Genomic DNA, 20,678 nt, shown 5'->3' with positions numbered 1-20,678 from the left:
ACTTTTCTGTAGCTCCAGAGTGTAGAATTTTGGGGGCATTTTGAATTAATTCAAGGAAAAAATCCTCTAGTGTGGGGGAGTTCTCATAAGGCAATAGAACCATCTTAAGGCCTAGAAAATTTCCTGCAAGTGCTCTAAAAAGGGTGGTTGTTAAGCAGATTGTTCTTTCTTAGTGCTAAATAAGGGCTTAGCTAGCTACAAGGGTCCCTTCTAAATCCAAAATTTGCCTGGTTAGTCTCGGCTTGCTGGGAATGGTTACCTAAATCCCCCTTTGGCCTGTCTGCTCCCCACTCTGTAACTTTTTATTTAATTTCAGTTATTACTGAGGTATTTTTTTGAGCAGCTTTAGGTATACAGCAAAATGAGTAGGAAAGCAGAGTTCCCATATCCCAAAGCCCCACCTACCCTTCTCCCTGGCACAGAGACTCCTCCCTCCCTCTTCTACAATATTATTCACTCCAGCATTTGGTGTTGTCAGTGTTTTGGATTTTAGTCGTTCTAATAGACGTGTAGTGGGCTGACTTTTTTCTCATAATCAGATTGTTATTTCCAAATCACTCTAAAAAACACATTCTAATTTATAAACACCACAGATAATATAATGTAATGTAATATAATACAGAGCATAACATAACAACATAACATAACATGGTCATTTTCATTCAGAATCCCGATGGAGAAAGGTTTTAGAAACAAGAGAACATACAATGTTAACACTAATACTGCCAATAATAGTAATACAAATTTATTTGTGAATACTTTCTGAGCCCAGTTTGAAAAGGAGAATGTTCACAAGACAATTTTTGGTTAACTTCCATGATGAGTTGCGTTCTTGATATTGGTGGTTATCATGCATACAGCCCTTTCTGTCAAGCTGACTTTGCCTTTTGACACTTGCTGCCGATTCTTGATGAAGATCCCCCACCCCCACCCTGTGTCTTTCTTTCAGGTTTTTCAAGTCGCTTATGTCATCATCAAAGCTGCTAATGCCCCCCGACCTGGAAACTGGATTTTGGAGCGATCTCTGGATGGCACCCACTTCAGCCCCTGGCAGTATTACGCAGTTAGTGACACAGAATGCTTGACTCGTTACAATATCACGCCAAGACGGGGCCCACCAACCTACAGAGCGGATGATGAAGTGATCTGTACCTCCTATTATTCCAGACTGGTGCCACTTGAACATGGAGAGGTAACTGCCCCACACTGTGATGACCTTTTTTGGATGTTCAGAGGGCCTCTGTAAGCTGCCATCTTGAAACACTCAAAATCACCCCTCTTATTGCAGATCACAGAGATCTTTAATAGCCAGCTGTGTTTAAAGTATCACTTACTGATGTCAGCTGATAATGTCATAACCCATACATTTCAACTTACTGGTTTCTTCCCATCAAGGAGAGCCCTCAATTTTTACTCTGCTGTGATTTATTAACTCCATCACATCCTCCTCAGAGTAGGGCAAGAATATCTGTTGAAATATTAAAGAGAGGAACTAAAATGCCTCTGAAAAATACAGTTCCCACTTTTCATTGTGACTTTCTCCTCCTTGGGATTGTTGAATGCTGAGAGATGGTTGGTCAAGCATTCCCAGATAAGAGCTTGGCACTCCCAGACTCTACAGACTTTATTCATTAAAGTCTGAATGTAGTAAAGACAACCCATTCTTTTGTAGCACCTGGCTTGATGAGATAAAACTATAAAAACCCTCCCAAGTGCTCTTCACAGTGAGAACTCTGTAGCGAGGCCTACATTGTTTCAAGAGTAGAGATTAGGGCAGGCATTCCAAGGTTTTCTGGCACTTTTTCTCATTCTTCCCAGTCTGTTCATGGCATTTAGAATTTGTTCTAGAGAAGTCACAGCCTAACAATACAGGTTAATACACTCACTCTACATTGGGAGAAGCGGTCTTCTTTAAGGATTTCCAGTAACATCCGAGACCCTGGAATGGATGACTGAAGATATAGTGGGGTTATGGTGTTCTTCAGTAGTTAACAGACATTAGAAGGTTCTTCAAGAACATCATGGTCTGCTTTGATTTTAGATAGTTTCTGTAAAGATTATATCCTGAAATTAAATAATCAGACTTATCTTGTTTTGCAAATTTAAAATGGACTTTTGTTTATTTTGATATCTTTAGATCCATACATCACTCATCAATGGCAGACCAAGTGCTGATGATCTTTCACCCAAGTTGTTGGAATTTACCTCTGCAAGATATATCCGCCTTCGCTTACAGCGCATTAGAACCCTCAATGCAGATCTTATGACCCTCAGCCACCATGACCCTAAAGACCTTGATCCCATTGTCACAAGACGAGTAAGTTGATGATAGTACACTCAAATAGTGTCAAATGTTTATTTTGTTTAAGGGACATAGATATTTCTTTTTAATTGGCTTTTTCCTCCAAGGTTGGCCTATTTTCTTAAGTTATTGAAGACCATTATATATGCTTTGCTAAAAATTCCACCATTAAACTAGCTGATGGAAGATCTGAAGTCATGTTCTTAGCCCCCCTCACCCCAGCCCATCCCAAGATGCCATGAGTAGTGAAAGTAATGCTCATTGTTTCTTACATTCTAGCTTCACATCTGGTCTTCAGCATGAAAGGGTACTTTTTTTTTCCACCTAAAGGAATTTTTTTATTATTATTATTTTGGGTAGAAGAGCTAGGGTGTAGGCCACAGGTGCAGGAAGTGAGAGGATTTACCAGAGCCAGAGTGGGGAGCAGAACAGGTGGATCTACTGAAATACATAGCTAAGGGGAGCAACAGTTGAGACAGGAGAGGTCTGCTGCTCCAGGGAACGAACTCAGGCCATAGTGGTGATAGCACTGAAACTTAACGCCTAGGCCACCAGGAAGGCCCCTAAAGGAAAATTTCACAGTTTGAAATACAATTTGCATTCAGGAAAATTAACAGGTTTTAAGTGCATAGTTAAGTATACTAAGCTTGTGTGGATGAACATTTTTAAATCTCTTGAATAAACTTGAGTGGAACTACTGAGTTATAGGGTAACTGTATGTTTAATTTCTAAGAATTCACTAAGCTTTATTATATAAATTAATTGTATCATCTCCAAACAGATCAGAGAGGTGTGAGAGTTTGTGTTGGACTATACATTTTCACATATTTGAGTTGTCAGTCATTTTCAGGTCAGCTGTTTTAATGTGCATAGAATGACCTCTCTTTATGATACTAATTTGTATTTTCAGGTGACTAATGTTGAGCATGTGTTTATAGGTGTCTGATTAAAGTATTGTCCATTTCTATATTTTATTTTATATTTTTTAAACATTTATGTGTACAAGAATTGGGGTACAGGCCAGAAGTGCAGGGTGCGGGTGGTTGTGAGAGGATTCACCAGAGACAAAGTGGGGAACAGAACAAGCAGACTGACTAAAGCTGAGGGGAGCAGCAGAAGAGACAAGAGAGGTCTGCTGCACCATGTGGGTAGCTCCCTGCCCAGCCAGAGATCGAACTTGTGATACAGAGGCTGCTGACAGCTTCATAGTGCTGTGCTTAACCCCTTGTGCCACCAGGGAGGCCCAAAGTTCCCTTTTTAAGTTGGGATGTATGTGTCCTTGTTAATGTGTTGTAAAAAATCTATATATTTCATTTGCAAGTTCTTTGTCAGATCTATATGTATGTGTGTATATTTGTTGCAAATAGCTTCTCTCATCCACTTTTTTTGCCCAGTCACTTTCCTAACTAAGATGCATGTTGATGAATAAAGGTTTTAATTTTAAGTTAAATTTATATATTTTTTTCTTTTATATAGTTAATGCTTTCTATTCCCACTTTAAAAAATATTTGCTTGTTTCAAGTTTATAAAGATACTGCTCTATGCTTTCTTCTACTAGCATTTAGGTTTAGCATTTATGACTATTATCATTGCAAATTAATTTTTGAGTTTGGTATAAGATAGGGGCCAAGATTATATTTTACCCATACATGTATACAATTGTTCCATTGTCATTTTTGAAAATACTTTCCTTTCCCCTATTAAGTTGTTTGGTGTCCTGTTGGAAATCACTGAACTTTATTGTTGTGGGTCTACTAACCCTCAGTCATTTACCCATCCTTGTGCCAATAACAGACTTTCTTAATTACTTAGATACTATAACTGTTCACTTCAGTTCTTTTTCAAGATTATTTTGGCTATTCTAGGTTCATTGTGTTTCCTTAGAAATTTTAGGATTGTTCTGTTAATTTCTACCTCCCCCAAAAAATCCTGCTAAGATTTTCATTGACATTCTATTGATTCTTTAGATCAAGTTGGGAATAATTTTGGAATTGAACAATAATGAATCATCCAGTCCATGCACATGCTGCATCTCTCCATTTATCTAGGTTTTTTAATTCCTCTTGGCAAAGTTTTATTATTTGTATATCTTTTGTTGAATTTATTCTTTTTTTGAGCTTTTGAATGTTAGCATTGATAATTTGCTTTATAAACTCTATTTTCTACTTGTTCATTGCTATTATACAGAAATGCAATTCATTTTTATTGATTAATTTTTATATGTTGAATCATTTCTAAATTCACATTATTTCTAGAAGTTTTTGTACCTTTTTTTGTGTACAAAATAATGAGAGTTTAGGACCTCCCCTGGTGGCATTGTGGTTGAGCACTGGGCTGCGAAGCTGCCTGCAGCCTCTGCAGCATCGGTTTGTTCCCTGGCCACTGGTAAGGGGCCCACATGGCGCGCAGATCTCTCCTACTGTGCCCGCTGCTCCCCTCAGCAGTGTATTTCGTCAGTCTGCCTGTTCTGTTCCCCGCTCTGGCTCTGGTGAAATCTCGCACCCTCCCGTGCTTCTGACTATACCCAGTGCTTGTATAAATAAATAAATCTTTTTAAAAAATCTAAAAAAAAAAATAATGAGAGCTTAGTTTACTGTGCATTCCATATGCTTTTGATTTTTCTTACATTATTCAACAATGGGCTTCCACCTCCAGTAAAATGTGGTTGAACAGATTTTGAGAGGAAAGCTCTCAAACTTACATTGATACCTCTAGGTTTTTCATAGATGTCTTTTATTAGTCTGAAAGTATTCTCTTCTGGCTTGCTGAAAAAAAAAATATTTTTTTAAGATTTATTTATTTATTTTATACAAGAACCGGGGTACAGGCTAGATGTGCGGGAGGGTGAGAGGATTCACCAGAGACAGAGTGGGGAGCAGAACAGGCAGACTGACACTGCTGAGGGGAGCAGCGGGAGAGGCAGGAGAGACCCTCGCTGGCTTCCTGGAACAGGGACTGCGGACAGCTTCACAGCTTGGTGCTCAACCGCCTGCGCCACCAGGGGAGGCCCTTGCTGAAAATTTTTTTAATGAATGGTGTTGAATTCTGTAAAATATTTTTTTTGTGCATCTAATGAAATGATCATATAATTTTTTCTCCTTTACTTTGTTAATGTGATAATCTACATATATTAAATTTTGTGTTTTGAAATAACTGTGCCCCTGGGTCAAATTCTACATGTTCATGAGTTATTATCCACTTTATGTAGAGCTGTATTCAGTGTAGCAATATTTTTTAGGGTTTTTGGCTCAAAGGGTTTTGAATATGATAGACTTGGTTTAAGATGCAACCATGTTAAGAAATTCTTTTAGGGCCTCCCCGGTGGCGCAGCGGTTGAGCGCTGGGTTGCGAAGCTGCCCGCAGCCTCTGCAGCACCGGTTCGATTCCCCCGGCTGCTCCCCGGCCACCGGAGGAGGGTCCCGCATGGCGCGCAGACCTCTCCTGCCGCCCGCTGCTCCCCTCAGCAGTGTACTTCGGTCCTTCTGCCTGTTCTGCTCCCCACTCTGGCTCTGGTGAATTCTCTCACCCTCCCGCGCTTCTGACTGTACCCAGTGCATGTGTAAACAAAGCAAACAAACAAACAAATAAATAAATAAAAAAAAAAAAAAAAAAGAAATTCTTTTAGACTTCTTTGGTTTCTGGTGATGAGCTAACCTGAGCAGTATTTATTCTAATTGAACACAAGAATTCTTTGTGAATGAAATATAATTTTAAATGTGTATCTAATTATTTTTTAGATTACCAATAATAATAGATATTTTTTAGTTGCCAATATTTGCTGTTCACTGATATAGAAGAGATTTTAATTTTGGTTTGTAACTTTCCTTTTCCTTAGTATTACTATTCAATCAAAGACATTTCTGTTGGTGGAATGTGCATTTGTTATGGCCATGCTAGTAGCTGCCCATGGGATGAAACTACAAAGGTGAGCAAGCCTTACCATATATTTGACTGTGATGGGTCATGTTTGAGTAAAATCAAGAAAAATGTAGGGGTAATTTTTCAGATGAAATTTTTCATTCCTTGCTGTTTAGAAACTACAGTGTCAGTGTGAACATAACACGTGTGGGGAGAGCTGCAATAAGTGTTGTCCTGGATTCCATCAACATCCCTGGAGGCCTGGCACCATTTCTTCTGGTAACAGGTGTGAAAGTAAGTTCACTGAGAATTGCAAGATTATAGAGTTGTTTTCCATTCCTAAATGCTTAAGTTTATGGTGATGTAACAACTTTTGTAATTAGTACATAACTTGTTTTTTTAGATACTTAGTTAGATAGATACTAATTTAGATACTCCATTTTATACCTAAAACTGCACATTGCCTTAATACAATTTAAACTATGTGGGCCTCCCCTGGTGGCGCAGGCAGTTGAGCACAGTGCTGTGAAGCTGTCCACGGCTTCTGCAGCTTGGTTCCATCCCAGCCCGCCGGCATAGGTCCCACATGGCACAGCAGACCTCTCCTGTCGAGCCCGCTGCTCCTCTTAGCAGTGTATTTTGTCAGTCTGCCTGTTCTGTTCCCTGCTCTGTCTCTGGTGAATCCTCTCACCTTCCCACACATCGCCTGTACCCCAGTTCTTATATGTATGTATAAATAAATAAATCTTTTTAAAAAAATTTAAAAAATACAATTTAAACTATGAGGGCCTAGAAGTGTTTTTGTGGATTCGCTACTTTATCTAAGATTTCTCTACCCATATGTTAATTTAACCTTTATTAATCTGCATTTAATTTTTAAATATGCCTATTTAATATTTAATATTGTCACAAGATCCCAACATGTAACAGTGTACAAAAATACATAGTGGAAAGTTACTTCTCTACCATCTCTATCCTTCCCACTATTTTCTTCCTTCCTGAAATATGTATCCAAGTAAGACCTAGATTAACATCTTTCCATGCCAGCTTTCACATAGAATTGATACACTATGCATACCATTCTATGCATTGTTTTTATATTTGATAATATATCTTGAAAGAAAATCTGTCCATATTAACAACATAAATGGTATTTTAAAAAATAGCAGCACTGAATTCCATTAGATGGAGGTGACATGATTTAAATAGCTACCAATCTAAGCATATTATGGTAACTGGTTATTACCAGCCTTTTGTTAACACAGCCACTGGTGCAGTGGCTAGCACTGTTCAAGTCACTCAAAAGTTTGGAAGTAATTTTGCAAGATATAATACTAGAGGATGGATTGATGGGTCAGATAGGTCTGCACATGTCAAATTTTTGTATCTACTATCAATTGTTCTCCATATGATTGCCCATATGCACTTAAAATTACTTATTGTAGAATTTCAGTTTAATCTGTAGTCTTAGAGACTTACTTAGGGAAGAAAGGAATTTCTTCATATAGAATATAATATATAGATATGTGTATATATATTTATACTAATTGAGATGTTAAAATACTCTCCTAGAATGTAATTGTCACAATAAAACCAAAGACTGCTACTATGATGAAAGTGTTGCAAGTCAGAAGAGAAGTCTGAATATTGCTGGACAGTTCAAAGGAGGAGGGGTTTGCATAAATTGCCTGCAGAACACCATGGGAATCAATTGTGAAACCTGTATCAATGGATATTACAGACCACACAAAGTAAGATGAACTTCCTGTCTCCCCACTAAGGGGAAGCGACATGCCAGGCGTTAACTTCAGTGTTAGAGACTTGTTTCCTTGTGTAATATTTCATTCACAGCCTTGTTATGCCAGTAGTACTCTTCAGGCATGGATTTCCTACTCTATTTTCTTGCTCAATGTAAGATATTTGCTCACTGTTATTTAACTTGAATTTGAGGGCCCATTGACTATGTGGTCTTGGAGTTCTGTAATACTAACTCTCATTACAAAGAGTTGGTCAATAATTAAAGCAATGGTCTCTTGCCCATAAGTAATACTCAGCCAGTCCTCAGTTGACTTCATTTTTAGTTGTCACACAACTCCCCATGGTGGCGTGGTCATGGGAGACAGCAGGAAAAAGGTGACCTGGTAACAGTCGCAATGGAAAAGGATTACACTTGGGCTGATGATACTAGCTGCTGGCAGTATCCGAAAGATGTTTGGGGCTCCCTGATTTGAGCTCACCTTATCTTCCAGAGGTATTCATCCCCTATTTATACAAAATCATTGTAATAGTCACATCTTAGATAAGAAGGTGATACCTTGTCATTATCATTGTTGATATTATTGCTAAAATTGCTGTTATTTCTAGTAAGATAATCCCGGAAAACCTCTGCATTTTAGGTATCTCCTTATGAGGACAATCCTTGCCATCCCTGTGAGTGTGATCCTTTGGGATCCCTCAGTTCTGTCTGTATCAAGGATGATCTCCATTCTGACTTACACAAAGGTAAAAATGTGATTCATTTTGGTACTTGTAATTGTTTTTTGTGTTTCTAATTTGCACCTAGTGGAACTGTTTCCTTTGTGTAGAAGTTTGGTGATAGGATTCTCTCTTGATTTGATTTTTTTGTTGTTGTTCAGAAGTATTTGTCAAGCACTTACTGTGTGTCAGGCAGTTTTCCAGAACTTAGGAAAGTATACTTGAACGAGATGGTCAGGGTCCTGCTCCCAGGCAGACACTAAACAAACAAGTACATGTGTGATATCATGCCAGGTAGAGGAAAGTGCCATGGACATAAAGCAAAGTTGGATTGGAGGGAAATTGGGCATGGAGGTGGCCGTGTTGGGGTGATGAAATGACATTTGAGCAGATAATTGAGCATTTGGTGAAATGCTTCATACATGGAGCATAGTAAATACAATCGCTCTCTTTAGCTCTTAGAAGACACTCAGCAGGGTTTGCCTATTGAATCTCAAAGCAAGCAAATCCTCCAGTTAACTTTGTAAATGTCAGAATTCTTTCTCTTTCCAAAACTAGCAAATGGATTTGCAAATAGCAGAATCTCCTGAATAGGTTGCATCTGTTCAAAGACTTCTGTGACCCCATCAAATTCTCAGTCACTAGCAGCTAAAGTGGATATTGACTTATAGGAAGGAGGTGGCAACTAAGAGCCCACAGGTAATGTGGAGGGTACATTACACAATTGAATCAGTTCTTATATGCAACTGGTAATGGGATGATGATGATGAGAGTGACAATTATACCTGATTGGGTTCATTTAAAATATATGACATTTAAATATCAGCCATAGCAGAGAGAAATCATTTAACACATTTTACAGGCAAAGAAATGTGTAGAGCAGTTAAGGAAATTTGGTCAAGGTTAAAAGGTTCAGAGCTGGCAGTAAAGGCAGGAAGTACTCATTGCCCTCTGCCACTTGTGTCTGTGCTTTTTTCTTAAACAGCTTTATTTTGTAGTATAACTCACTACCATATAATTACACAGTTCAGTGACTTAAAATGTACTTGTCAGTATGTTTGGTAGGTGCATCCATCACCACAGGCTAATGTGAGAACATCTTTATCATCCACATAAAGAAACTTCTACCCATTGGCAATCACTCTCCATTTCTCCCCAACTCCTCGCCTCCCCAGCCCTAGGCAACCACTGCTTCACTTTCCCTATGAACACTTGCTTGTTCTGGACATTTCATAGAAATAGGGCCATTTAATATATGGTCTTCTGCTTTCTCTCACTTAGCACGATGTTTTCAATGTTCCTTCATGGGTAGCATCTATCAGTACTTCATTCCATTTTATGGCTGAACAATTCTCATTCTCCATTATATGAATAAACCACATCTTATATATCCATTCATTAGTTCATGAGTATTTGGGTTGTCTTGAACTTCTTGGTTATTAGTTTATTATGTATCAATAAAATGGAGCTACCAATGTATAAGGTTTTTGTGAATAAATCTATGTTGTCTTGGAGAAATACATAGAAATACATAGGGTTGGGATTGTTAACAATAACAATCATTAATTATTGTTAATTGCCATTAATTATTATTAATCAAATTGTTGATAATTATTACATGCTAATAATAACAATTCCAATTGTTACTATTAATAACTCTATAGTTTATCTTTGCAAATATCAAACTGTTTTCCAAATTTGCTGCACCATTTTACTTTCCCATCAGCCTCCATGTCTTTCATCTTCATCTTCTTTCTTCAAATCAGGGTTTGACAAACTATGGCCCATGGGCCCCATCTAGTACCCCACCTGCCTTTGCTTAAAAAAAGTGTTATTGGAACAGAGATCTATGCACTCTTATGTATGTATTACTTGTGACTGCTTTCAAGCAAAAATCACAGCATTAAGAAGTTGCTACAGGGACTCTATGGCCAAAGAGATCTGAAATTTTTAGTCTCTGTCCCTTTACAGAAAATCTTTATCAAATTATGCTTAAAATCTATTTTATTTTCTGGTCGCATCATCGCCATTCATTTCTTCCCAGGGAAATGGCCCGGTCAGTGTCCATGCAAAGAAGGTTACGCAGGAGACAAATGTGATCGCTGCCAATTTGGCTACAAGGGTTTCCCAGACTGCGTCCCCTGTGGCTGCAACATGACTGGCAGCATGAATGACGACCCCTGCTCGGAGCCTTGTCTTTGTAAGGTACATGGGCGGGTCATCTGCACATGTAAGCTCCCCTTAAGCACGCGTGAGAGAGGAGCACATCCCACTGGCCAGATGGTCAGTTCTTCAGTAAAGCAGCAAGGTTTCAGCAGAAGGCCTCTCTTCCCTCGCGCTGCCTGAGAAGCGAGGCCTCTATCCCCTCGAGTCTCAGTGCATGTCCTTGGATGAAGATGGATACCTGGTTTTCTTTAAGTGCCTCTTGGGAAATGGGCATGTATTCCAGAAGTGTTTCTGTAACTTCCTAGGAGAAACCAAAATCTGCATTTTTTGCCTTCGGCTTATTACCTCTCCTATGGCATACTTTCTCAAATTTATGTCTATACGACTGACAATAGCCTCAAATATTTAGGACAAACAATTATATAGCCCTCTTCAGATTTCAATATGTTTGAAAGATTAGCAAAACTGGGAAATTTAAAATAAAGCAGTGCTGAAGAAATCATTGAAGTGTAATGACCAAGCTCTGAGATCCTTAACCTAATTCTTGACTATAACATGAACTGGTAAATATTGAAAAATACCTGTTCTGGAAATAGTGACCTCACATTTAATTTGAGCAGCTACTTATTGATCTACTTTTCTGCATACACATTGCTTGTTAATGTCATTTTATTCTGCCTTGCTGGACACACTGGTTTCTGAAACTGATCTTTTACTCTTACTTGCAGGAGAATGTTGAAGGCAAAGAATGTGATCGCTGCAAATCAGGATTCTATAACTTGCAGGAAAGAAACCCCCAGGGCTGCACGGAGTGCTTCTGCTTCGGGGTTTCTGACGTCTGTGACAGCCTTTCTTGGTCCATCAGTCAGGTGGGAAGCACCCTCCGAGACCGGGGGTGCAGTAAATGAGCCACCACATGAGCTCTCTGGGAGCTGGGTTGTGAGACTGTGGGGTAACTTCCCTGTAACAATGTTCTCATCTGTTTGGAATGATTTTGGTGAGCATCAGAGTAGCCCACCACTGAGGTGTCACTGAAATCGCTTCCTAGTTCAGGTGTTTGTTCCCACATACATTTCCCTGTGAAAACAAAGGATGATATACATAGAATACATTTTGTTTAAATTCCTCCTGAAGGGAAATGCATGGAGTCATGGGGTCAGCAGTCACCACCCTTGCCCTGAACTTGACTCAGGCCCCAGAACATACCAGGACATGGGGTCATTCAGAATGTTCTAGCTCAACAAAGCTAGTGAGAGTGGGAAAAGAGGATGACCCAGGAATTATGAGGGCAGACAAGGTTTCCCTGTTGTTTTGGGAACAGGGAGTTCTGGAGCGATGGGTTGAATGAGGATGGCAGTGTCTGGAGAGGACTCCAAGAATACCTGTAGGGGTTAGGAAGAACCTGCAGGGTGGAGACTTGTCTGTGGTGACCAGCTCTTTCCTTCACAACCCCATCTCAGACCTGGACTCAGCACAGGAGTAGGGATGCTGTTCCGAGGTTGTTCTTTCTTTCCTCCTCCCCTCCCTTTCCATTGGGCTGGTGAGGAGTGGGAGTAGCCTGGGAAAGTTGGAGTAATTCTCATCATTACCAGAGAATGAGTATGAGTTCCTGTGGCCACCATACTGGGGTAAACCCCTGCCATCTCTGTGTAGATAACAACTTAGGAGGATGGCATCTGGAGGTTACTTTTATATACTTTTTGACATTTGGGTAAAAAGCAGATGGTGACAGTGAATGAGAAGCAGGGTTAGCAAAAGACATTGTATTTAATGCATTTGTGAAGTTCTTTGCTGTTCTTTGCTAAGATACATCCTTGGTCTTTGATTTTGCTCACCGCCTATTTAACGTTGATCTGGGTTTGGGGGAAGTGTGACCCCTTCACATGTTTTCCCTGTCCTTCGACAAGTAGAGTCCACTGTATGTTGGCTCACCCCGCACTGAGCTTTCTGGGTCCTCCTCTTCAACTATGAAGATAGTAGACCTGAACTGAGTGAAATCTAACGTGGTTTCTACTTCATTTTCTAAAATTCCTGCATTTTTTTTTTTTTTAAGGTGAAAGATATGTCTGGGTGGCTAGTCACGGACTTGATTCATCCAAGTAAGATCCCGTCCCAGCAGGCCGCGCTGGGCGGGCAGCATCAGATCAGCATCAACAACACAGTGGTCATGCAGAGGCTCACGTCCAAGTACTACTGGTCCGCTCCTGACACCTACCTTGGAAATAAGGTGCGGTCATTGCAGGAAACAGCAGCAGCTAATCATTTCCCTTGTTATCTCTACAAAGGAGCAGGTTTCTCTTCTGTGCCTTTAACCTTATCCTGCATGTTGGCCATATCAGTTAAACAAAATATTTGTATAATGTGCTTCCTTTCACTGTCCTTCATGTGAACTTTCTGACACATGATCACCCGGCAGCCTAGATGTTCCAGGTGGTGCTAGCAGCCACCTCCCCTTACTGAGGGGCTGTGATCATTTCCCTGAGATGTTCACTCTCACTCCCACCTTCCAGCTGACTGCGTTTGGAGGATTCCTGAAGTACACAGTGTCTTATGATATTCCGATGGAGTCAGTGGACGGTGACCTCATGTCTCATGCTGACGTTATCATCAAGGTGATTATTTCAAATCCTTTTGCTGTGGACCTCTGAGACTTAGTGTGGTGACAGTTATGTGTGTTTTTTAATTAAATTTATGTATTTCCTCACATCATTGTTCATTTGTGTATGGTATTTGATTTCTCCCCTCAGACGTAGTCCTCATAGTTCTCCTACCACCACAGCACCTGGATCCATCCATCACCACAGTCCCTTGTGCTCTTCCCTCCCCTGTTTTGATTTCCCTTCTTCCCCCTCCCTGTTAGATGCCTCAGATCTATGGTTAGCTTGCAAGTGTTGGCTTTGTCAAACGCATGCCATTTGCAGCAACATGGATGGAACTTGAAAGGATAATACAAATTTGCTTTTATTTTTTGATATTGAAATGAATTACAAAAATTACAAGTATATTTCCTGTTTTCAAATGTTAGGGAAATGGACTCACTTTAAGCACTCAGGCTGAGGGCCTGTCACTGCAACCCTATGAGGAATACTTCAATGTGATTAAGCTTGTGCCAGAGAACTTCCGAGATTTTAATAACAAAAGGGAGATAGATCGGGACCAGCTGATGACTGTCCTTGCCAATGTGACACATCTCTTGATCAGAGCCAACTACAACTCTGCAAAAATGGCTCTTTATAGGTATGTATTGAAAAGAGAGAAAACTTATAAGGGTAATTCTATCTTGTCTTTATTTTCAGCCTAACATATTTTACATTTATGCATATAGTATTGATATATATGTCTACTGCACAGTTTTGTTTTTTTTTTTTTTTTTTTAAATAATAAATTTTATTGTTGTATTCCCCATACAATTGCAGCCCCCCATTCTGACCCCAATCCCTCCCCTCCCGCCCCCACCCCCCTAAAAGTGTCTCTGGTTCATAGTTTTTTGTTGATTTTGATTTTCACTTTCTTATAGTTATTCGTTTTCCTGGTCCCTTATTTAAGTTTTCTAGATTCCTGCTATGAGTGAGACCATCCGGTATTTTTCTTTTTCTTTTTGGCTTATTTCGCTGAGCATGATCCCTTCCAGCGCCATCCATGTTGCTGCAAATTGCATGTGTTTATCTTTTTTGAATGCTGAGTAATATTCCATGGTATATATGGACCACATCTTCTTGATCCAGTCATCTATTTTTGGGCATTTGGGCTGTTTCCAAAGCTTAGCTATTGTAAACAGTGCTGCTATAAACATAGGGGTGCAGGTGTTCTTTGGAATTGATGTTTCTGTGTCCTTTGGGTAAATACCTAGGAGTGGAATTGCTGGATCATATGGAAGCTCTATGTTTAGTAGGTCCAGAAATCTCCACACAGCTTTCCACAGTGGTTGGACCAGTTTGCACTCCCACCAACAGTGTAGAAGAGTTCCTTTTTCTCCACCCCTCGCCAGCATTTGTTGTTGCTAGTTTTTTTAATATGTGCCATTCTCACTGGTGTAAGATGGTATCTCATGGTAGTTTTGATTTGCATTTCCCTGATGGCAAGTGATGTTGAACATTTTTTCATATGCCTGTTGGCCATTTGCATTTCCTCTTCAGAGAAGTTTCTTTTTAGCTCTTCTGCCCATTTTTTGACTGGATTATTTTCTTTGTTGTTGTTGAGTCTCATCAGCTCTTTGCAGATTTTTGTGATCAGTCCTTTATCATTAGTGTTGGGTGCAAAAATGTTCTCCCAGTTGGTGGGGTTTCTCTTTGTTTTTGTTATTGTCTCTTTTGCTGTGCAGAAGCTCTTTAATTTGATGTAGTCCCAGCTGTTTATCTTTGCCTTCACTATCACTGCTTTGGGTGATGTGTTTGTAAAGATGTCTTTGATGTGCAAATCACGTAGTGTTTCGCCTATATTTCCTTCTATATATTTTATGGTTTCAGGTCTTATGTCTAGTTCTTTAATCCATTTGAGTTGATTTTTGTGTATGGTGTGAGGTAGTGGTCAAGCTTCATTCTTTTGCATGTAGCGACCCAGTTTTCCCAGCACCATTTATTGAACAAACTTTCTTTGCTCCAATGCATAGTCTTTGCTCCTTTGTCAAAGATTTAGTTGACCATAAATCTGTGGGTTTATTTCTGGATTTTCTATTCGATTCCATTGGTCTGTATGTCTGTTCTTGTTCCAATACCATGCAGTTTTGATGATTATGGCTTTGTAGTAGAGTTTGAAGTCTGGGAGTGTAAATGCCTCCATTCCCTTCTTTTTTTTTCAGGAGAGCTTTGGCTATTCGGGGTTTTTTGTAATTCCATATGAATTTCATCAATAATTGTTCTATTTCTTTGAAGAATGACATTGAAATTTTGATTGGAATAGCGTTGAATCTGTATATTGCTTTTGGAAGGATGGCCATTTTAATAATGTTTATTCTTCCAATCCACGAGCAGGGGATGTCTCTCCATTTCTTTGTGTCTTCTTCTATTTCTTTTAACAGTGTTTATAGTTTTCTTTGTATAGGTCCTTTACCTCTTTTGTTAGATTGATTCCCAAATATTTGATTTTTTTTGTTTCAATAACAAAAGGGATGGTTTTTTTGATTTCTTCTTCTTCAGATTTATTGTTTGTGTATAGGAAGGCTACTGACTTTTGCGTGTTGATTTTGTATCCTGCCACTTTACTGAACTGATTGATGAGTTGAATTAGCTTTTCTGTGGAGTTTTTGGGGTTCTCTATGTATAATATCATATCATCTGCAAATAGTGATAGTTTGACTTCTTCTTTTCCTATTTGGATTCCTTGGATGTCTTTCTCTTGTCTTATTGCCCTGGCTAGGACTTCCAGTATTATATTGAAAAGCAGTGGTGAGAGTGGACATCCTTGTCTTGTTCCAGATCTTAATGGAATTGCTTTCAGCTTTTCACCATTGAGAATGATACTGGCTGTTGGCTTGTCATAGATGGCCTTTATGATGTTGAGGTATGTTCCTTGTATCCCAAGAATTTCAAGGGCTTTTATCATGAATGGGTGTTGCACTTTGTCGAAAGCTTTCTCAGCATCTATTGATATTATCATATGGTTTTTATATTTCTTTTTGTTGATGTGTTGGATAACGTTGATTGATTTTCGGATGTTAAACCATCCTTGTGCCCCTGGAATGAATCCTACTTGGTCGTGGTGAATTATCTTATGGATACATTGTTGGATTCTGATGGCTAAAATTTTATTGAGGATTTTTGCATCAGTGTTCATTAGGGAGATTGGCCTGTAGTTTTCCTTTTTTGTGTTGTCCTTGTTCGGTTTTGGTATTAGTGTAATGTTGGCTTCATAGAACGTGTTTGGTATTGTCCCTTCCTTCTCAATTTTTTGGAAGAGTTTGTGAAGGATAGGCACTAATTCATCTCTGAATGTTTGGTAGAATTCATTTGTAAATCCATCAGGTCCTGGGCTTTTGTTTTTGGGGAGGTTTTTAATTACCATTTCAATTTCGCTAATTGTAATTGGTCTGTTTAGGTGTTCTATTTCTTCTTTATCTAGCTTTGGGTGATTGTAGAGTTGTAGGAATTTGTCCATCTCCTCTAGATTGTTAAACTTGTTTCCATATAACTGTTCATAGTAGTTACTGATTATTCTTTTGATTTCTGCTGTGTCCGTTGTGATTTCTCCTCTTTCATTGATGATCCTGTTTATTTGTGCTTTCTCCCTTTTTTTCCTTTGTGAGCCTGGCTAGGGGTTTGTCTATTTTATTTATTTTTTCAAAGAACCAGCTCTTGGTTTCATTGATCTTTTGGATTGTTTTTTTAGTTTCAATTTCATTTATTTCTGCTTTGGTTTTTATTATTCTTTTCTTCTACTGGTTTTGGGTTTTTTGTTGTTCTTTTTCTAGATCTTTGAGCTTCGAAATTAGGTTGTTTCTTTGAGTTCTTTCTTGTTTCTTGATGTGAGCTTCTATTGCTATATATTTTCCTCTTATTACTGCTTTTGCTGCATCCCATACATTTAGGATATTGGTGTCCTCCTTGTCGTTCAATTCAAAAAATTTTTTAATTTCCTCTTTGATCTCCTCATTAGTCCAGTGGTCTTCCAGTAGTGTGGTTTTTAATCTCCATGAGGTAGGAAAGTTCCTTGCCTTCTTTTTATGGTTTATTTCTAGTTTGATGCCTTCATGGTCAGAAAAGATGGTTGATATGATTTTAATCTTGGTGTATCTGTTGATGTTTGTCTGTGCCCCAGTATGTGATCGATCCTGGAGAATGATCCGTGTGCGCTTGAGAAAAATGTGTACTCCGTTTTTTTGGGGTTTAGTGTTCTATAGATGTCTGTTAAGCCCAATTGCTCTAGGTCCTTATTTAGAGCTTTGGTTTCTTTACTTATTTTTTGTCTTGTTGATCTATCCATTGTTGATAGTGGTGTGTTGAAGTCTCCCACTACGTATGTGTTTTCTCTGATGTCTGTTTTCAGAGAGGACAACAGTTGTCTGATATATTTTGGTGCTCCTTCGTTTGGTGCATATATGTTAATGAGTGTTATTTCTTCTTGAAATATTGTCCCCTTGATCATAATGTAGTGACCATTGGGTCTCTTTTTATCTTTTTGAGTTTGAAATCTGTTTTATCTGATATAAGTATAGCTGTTCCTGCTTTCTTTTTTGGCCCATTTGCTTGTAGGATTGTTTTCCATCCTTTAACTTGAGCCTATTTTATCTTTTGTAGCTAAATGTGTTTCCTGTAGACAGCAAAAGGTTGGGTTTTGTTTCTTAATCCAGGCTGCAACTCTGTGTCTTTTATTGAAGAGTTTAGTCCATTTACATTTAGAGTTAATATTGATATGTTAACATCTGTATTTGCCATTGTGTTTGTCTTTCCTTTGATTTTATTTATTTATTCTTTTAATAACTTTTTTTTTTTTTTTGCCTTCTTTCATTGTTATTCGTCCCTCTGAGGTTCTGGCTTTAGGACTACTTGTAGTATTTTTTGGAGTGGGGTTTAGTTGCAATGAAATTCCGGAGTTTCTGTTTGTCTGGGAAGGTCCATATTCTTTCTTCAAAGAGGAAGGAGAGCTTTGCGGGATAGAGTATTCTTGGTTGGCATCTGTTTTCTTGGAGTCTGTTGACTATGTCCCTCCACTCTCTCCTTGCCCGTAGTGTTTCTTCGGAGAAGTCTGATGTCAGCCTGATTGGCTTTCCTTTGAATGTTATCTGTTTCTTCCCTCTTGCCAGCTTCATTATTTTTTCCTTGTCCTGGATTCTTGGGAGCTTTACTATTATGTGTCTTGCTGTATTTTTTCTTTCGTCGTGGAAGTTTGGTGTTCTTCTTGCTTCTTGTATATCAATTTTCAGCTCCTTCTTCTCATTTGGGAAGTTCTCTTCAATTATCTCTTTGAATATTTTCTCTGTTCCTACTTCTCTCTCCTCTCCTTCTGGTATTCCTATAACTCTTATATTTCCTTTCCTCATGGAGTCAGATAGTTCCCGAAGTCTTTCTTCATTCTTTTTCCTTCGTACTTCTCTTTCCTTTTCTGTTTTGGTTCTTTTTATTTCTGTGTCTTCAAGAGCACTTATTCGTTCTTCCATTTCATCAATTCTGCTTTCATTGCTTTTCCCAGAATTCTTTAGTTCTTCCACTAATTCTTTGATCTCCTGCATTTCTTTTACTTCCCTCTTTAGGGACTCAATTTCATTCTTCTGATCGTTGATTATTTTTCCCTTATCATTGTTTTCCTTTATGACTTCTGTCAGTTTTTTAATCACGGCAATTTTAAATTCTCTTTCTGGAAGGCTCAGAAGTTCTTCCAAGTTACTGTCGTTGCAATCTGAGGGCTGTTTTCTTTTTGTGGTGTGCTTTTTTCTGGAGAGTTGCTAGGTTGCGTGTGGTTCTTCTCCTCCCTACTGTCTGTTTTCTAATTTGCCGTATGCGTTGGACACTGTGTAGTTGGGACTGGCCGGCATCTTGGGTGAGCTTCTCTGCTCCCCTCTGGTTCCTCCAGGAGTCATCTGTCAGTTTCAAGCAGTCTTTATTGGAGAAAGGTCCCTGTCCTAAAATGTCGATGTGGGGACACACTCCCCTGTGCGCCTGGTCTGCCCCGGCGGTGGGTTCCTGCTCCCCCACTGGGCTTGGACTGCAGGCCAGAGGGGGTCTGGCGTGGGCGAACTTCCCCGCTCACCTCTGGCTCCTGAGGAAGCCTTCTGCAGGTAGTCTTTACTGAAGAAATGTCCCTGTTCTAAAATGGTGATGTGGGACACACTCCTGCGCGTACGGTGTCAGGCACACTCTTCTGCGTGCCTGGTCTGCCCCGGCTGTGGGCGCTCGCTCCCCCTGTGGGCTCAGACTACTGGTCGGAAGGGGCCAGGCGTGGGCTAACTCCCCAGCTGGCCACTATCTCCTTCAGGAGCCTGTGCTGGCTTCAGTCGCTAGGTGGCGCCAGAGATCTCTCCTAGAGCCCTTGGGGAGCTGATTTTCCACCCGTGGGACAGGGAGCAGAGCGGGGATGGTAGGGTACACCTCAACGGCTTTGGGGTGCTGTGTCTGCCTTGTGCCCCACCGTCGTGCGGAACCACGCCCTAATTTCGTGCCCCGGGTCTCAGTTCCAAAGCCCTCAGTTCAGGACGCGGGCTGTAGCCCAGATCAGTGGCGCGGGAATGGCGCCTTTTGAATCCCGCTCCCCTGCCTGGGCGCCTGGTTCCTGCTCACTCCGGAGGGCCTCGCGCGTCCCCCGCAAGCCTAGGTCGTCTCCCGGCAGCCTAGGTCGCAGGCGCGGGACCTGGGCAGCTGCGATCCGATCCGCGCAATCCGCGCCGCTTTCCCCGCCAATCCCGCTCCGCGTCTGTTTTTCCGGCGCGCCGCTTCCGCGCAGCTTACCGGGCGGGCGGGCTGTGTGCTGGGGCTGGGCTCTCTGGGCGGGGCTTCTCTGCAATGGCGCCCGGAGCTCACCTCCGCGGAGGATCTGCGGTGGTTCTCCACAGCTCCCGTTCACAGGGTGTGGTGGCTGCAATAGTTCCTTTCCACTCACAGTCCCGCTTGCTGCGTCCTTTGTTCTTGTTGGCCGTTTAGTTGTCGTTTCCTCCTCTCTGCGGGTCAGAGAGTGCCGCCTCTGTGGGCGGGGAGGGAGCAGGGTTCTGCGCTTCCCTGCCTTCTGGTCCTCTTTTATGGCAACTTTCTTCTTCGGGCAGTTTGCTGGTGTCGTCCGTTTATCTTCCGTGTCCAGTTCTCACTGGGACCTGCCGCTTTTCCTCCCTATTACTTTTTTTAATGGGAGATCTTACTCGCAGCGTCTCCTCGCCGCATGTTGCTCCGCCCTACTGCCACAGTTTTGAATTTACATAGATTATTGCATAGTAGAACTGGCTGCCTTAAAAGTT

At 40.4% G+C, this 20,678-nt stretch overlaps 1 protein-coding gene across 1 annotated transcript in view; it reads left to right on the top strand.

Moving 5' to 3' along the window:
• The window catches only part of LAMA1 (laminin subunit alpha 1), a 156,332-nt gene that overhangs the window by 49,103 nt on the left and 86,551 nt on the right, over nt 1-20,678 (top strand). Inside the window, exons 4-14 of the mRNA XM_037508821.1 lie at nt 950-1,192; nt 2,138-2,317; nt 6,138-6,227; nt 6,337-6,454; nt 7,733-7,911; nt 8,557-8,662; nt 10,680-10,840; nt 11,530-11,670; nt 12,855-13,028; nt 13,312-13,413; nt 13,827-14,038. Coding sequence (XP_037364718.1) covers nt 950-1,192; nt 2,138-2,317; nt 6,138-6,227; nt 6,337-6,454; nt 7,733-7,911; nt 8,557-8,662; nt 10,680-10,840; nt 11,530-11,670; nt 12,855-13,028; nt 13,312-13,413; nt 13,827-14,038 — 1,706 coding nt within the window. The remainder of the gene's footprint in view (nt 1-949; nt 1,193-2,137; nt 2,318-6,137; nt 6,228-6,336; nt 6,455-7,732; nt 7,912-8,556; nt 8,663-10,679; nt 10,841-11,529; nt 11,671-12,854; nt 13,029-13,311; nt 13,414-13,826; nt 14,039-20,678) is intronic.

This window comes from Talpa occidentalis, unplaced genomic scaffold (genome assembly GCF_014898055.3).
Source record: "Talpa occidentalis isolate TD23 unplaced genomic scaffold, MPIMG_talOcc4v2.1 talOcc4.13, whole genome shotgun sequence".
In the NCBI taxonomy this organism is placed as follows: Eukaryota; Metazoa; Chordata; class Mammalia; order Eulipotyphla; family Talpidae; genus Talpa; species Talpa occidentalis.
The sequence above is the reverse complement of the archived record's forward strand: the minus strand, read 5'-3'. Positions and strand labels throughout refer to the sequence as shown.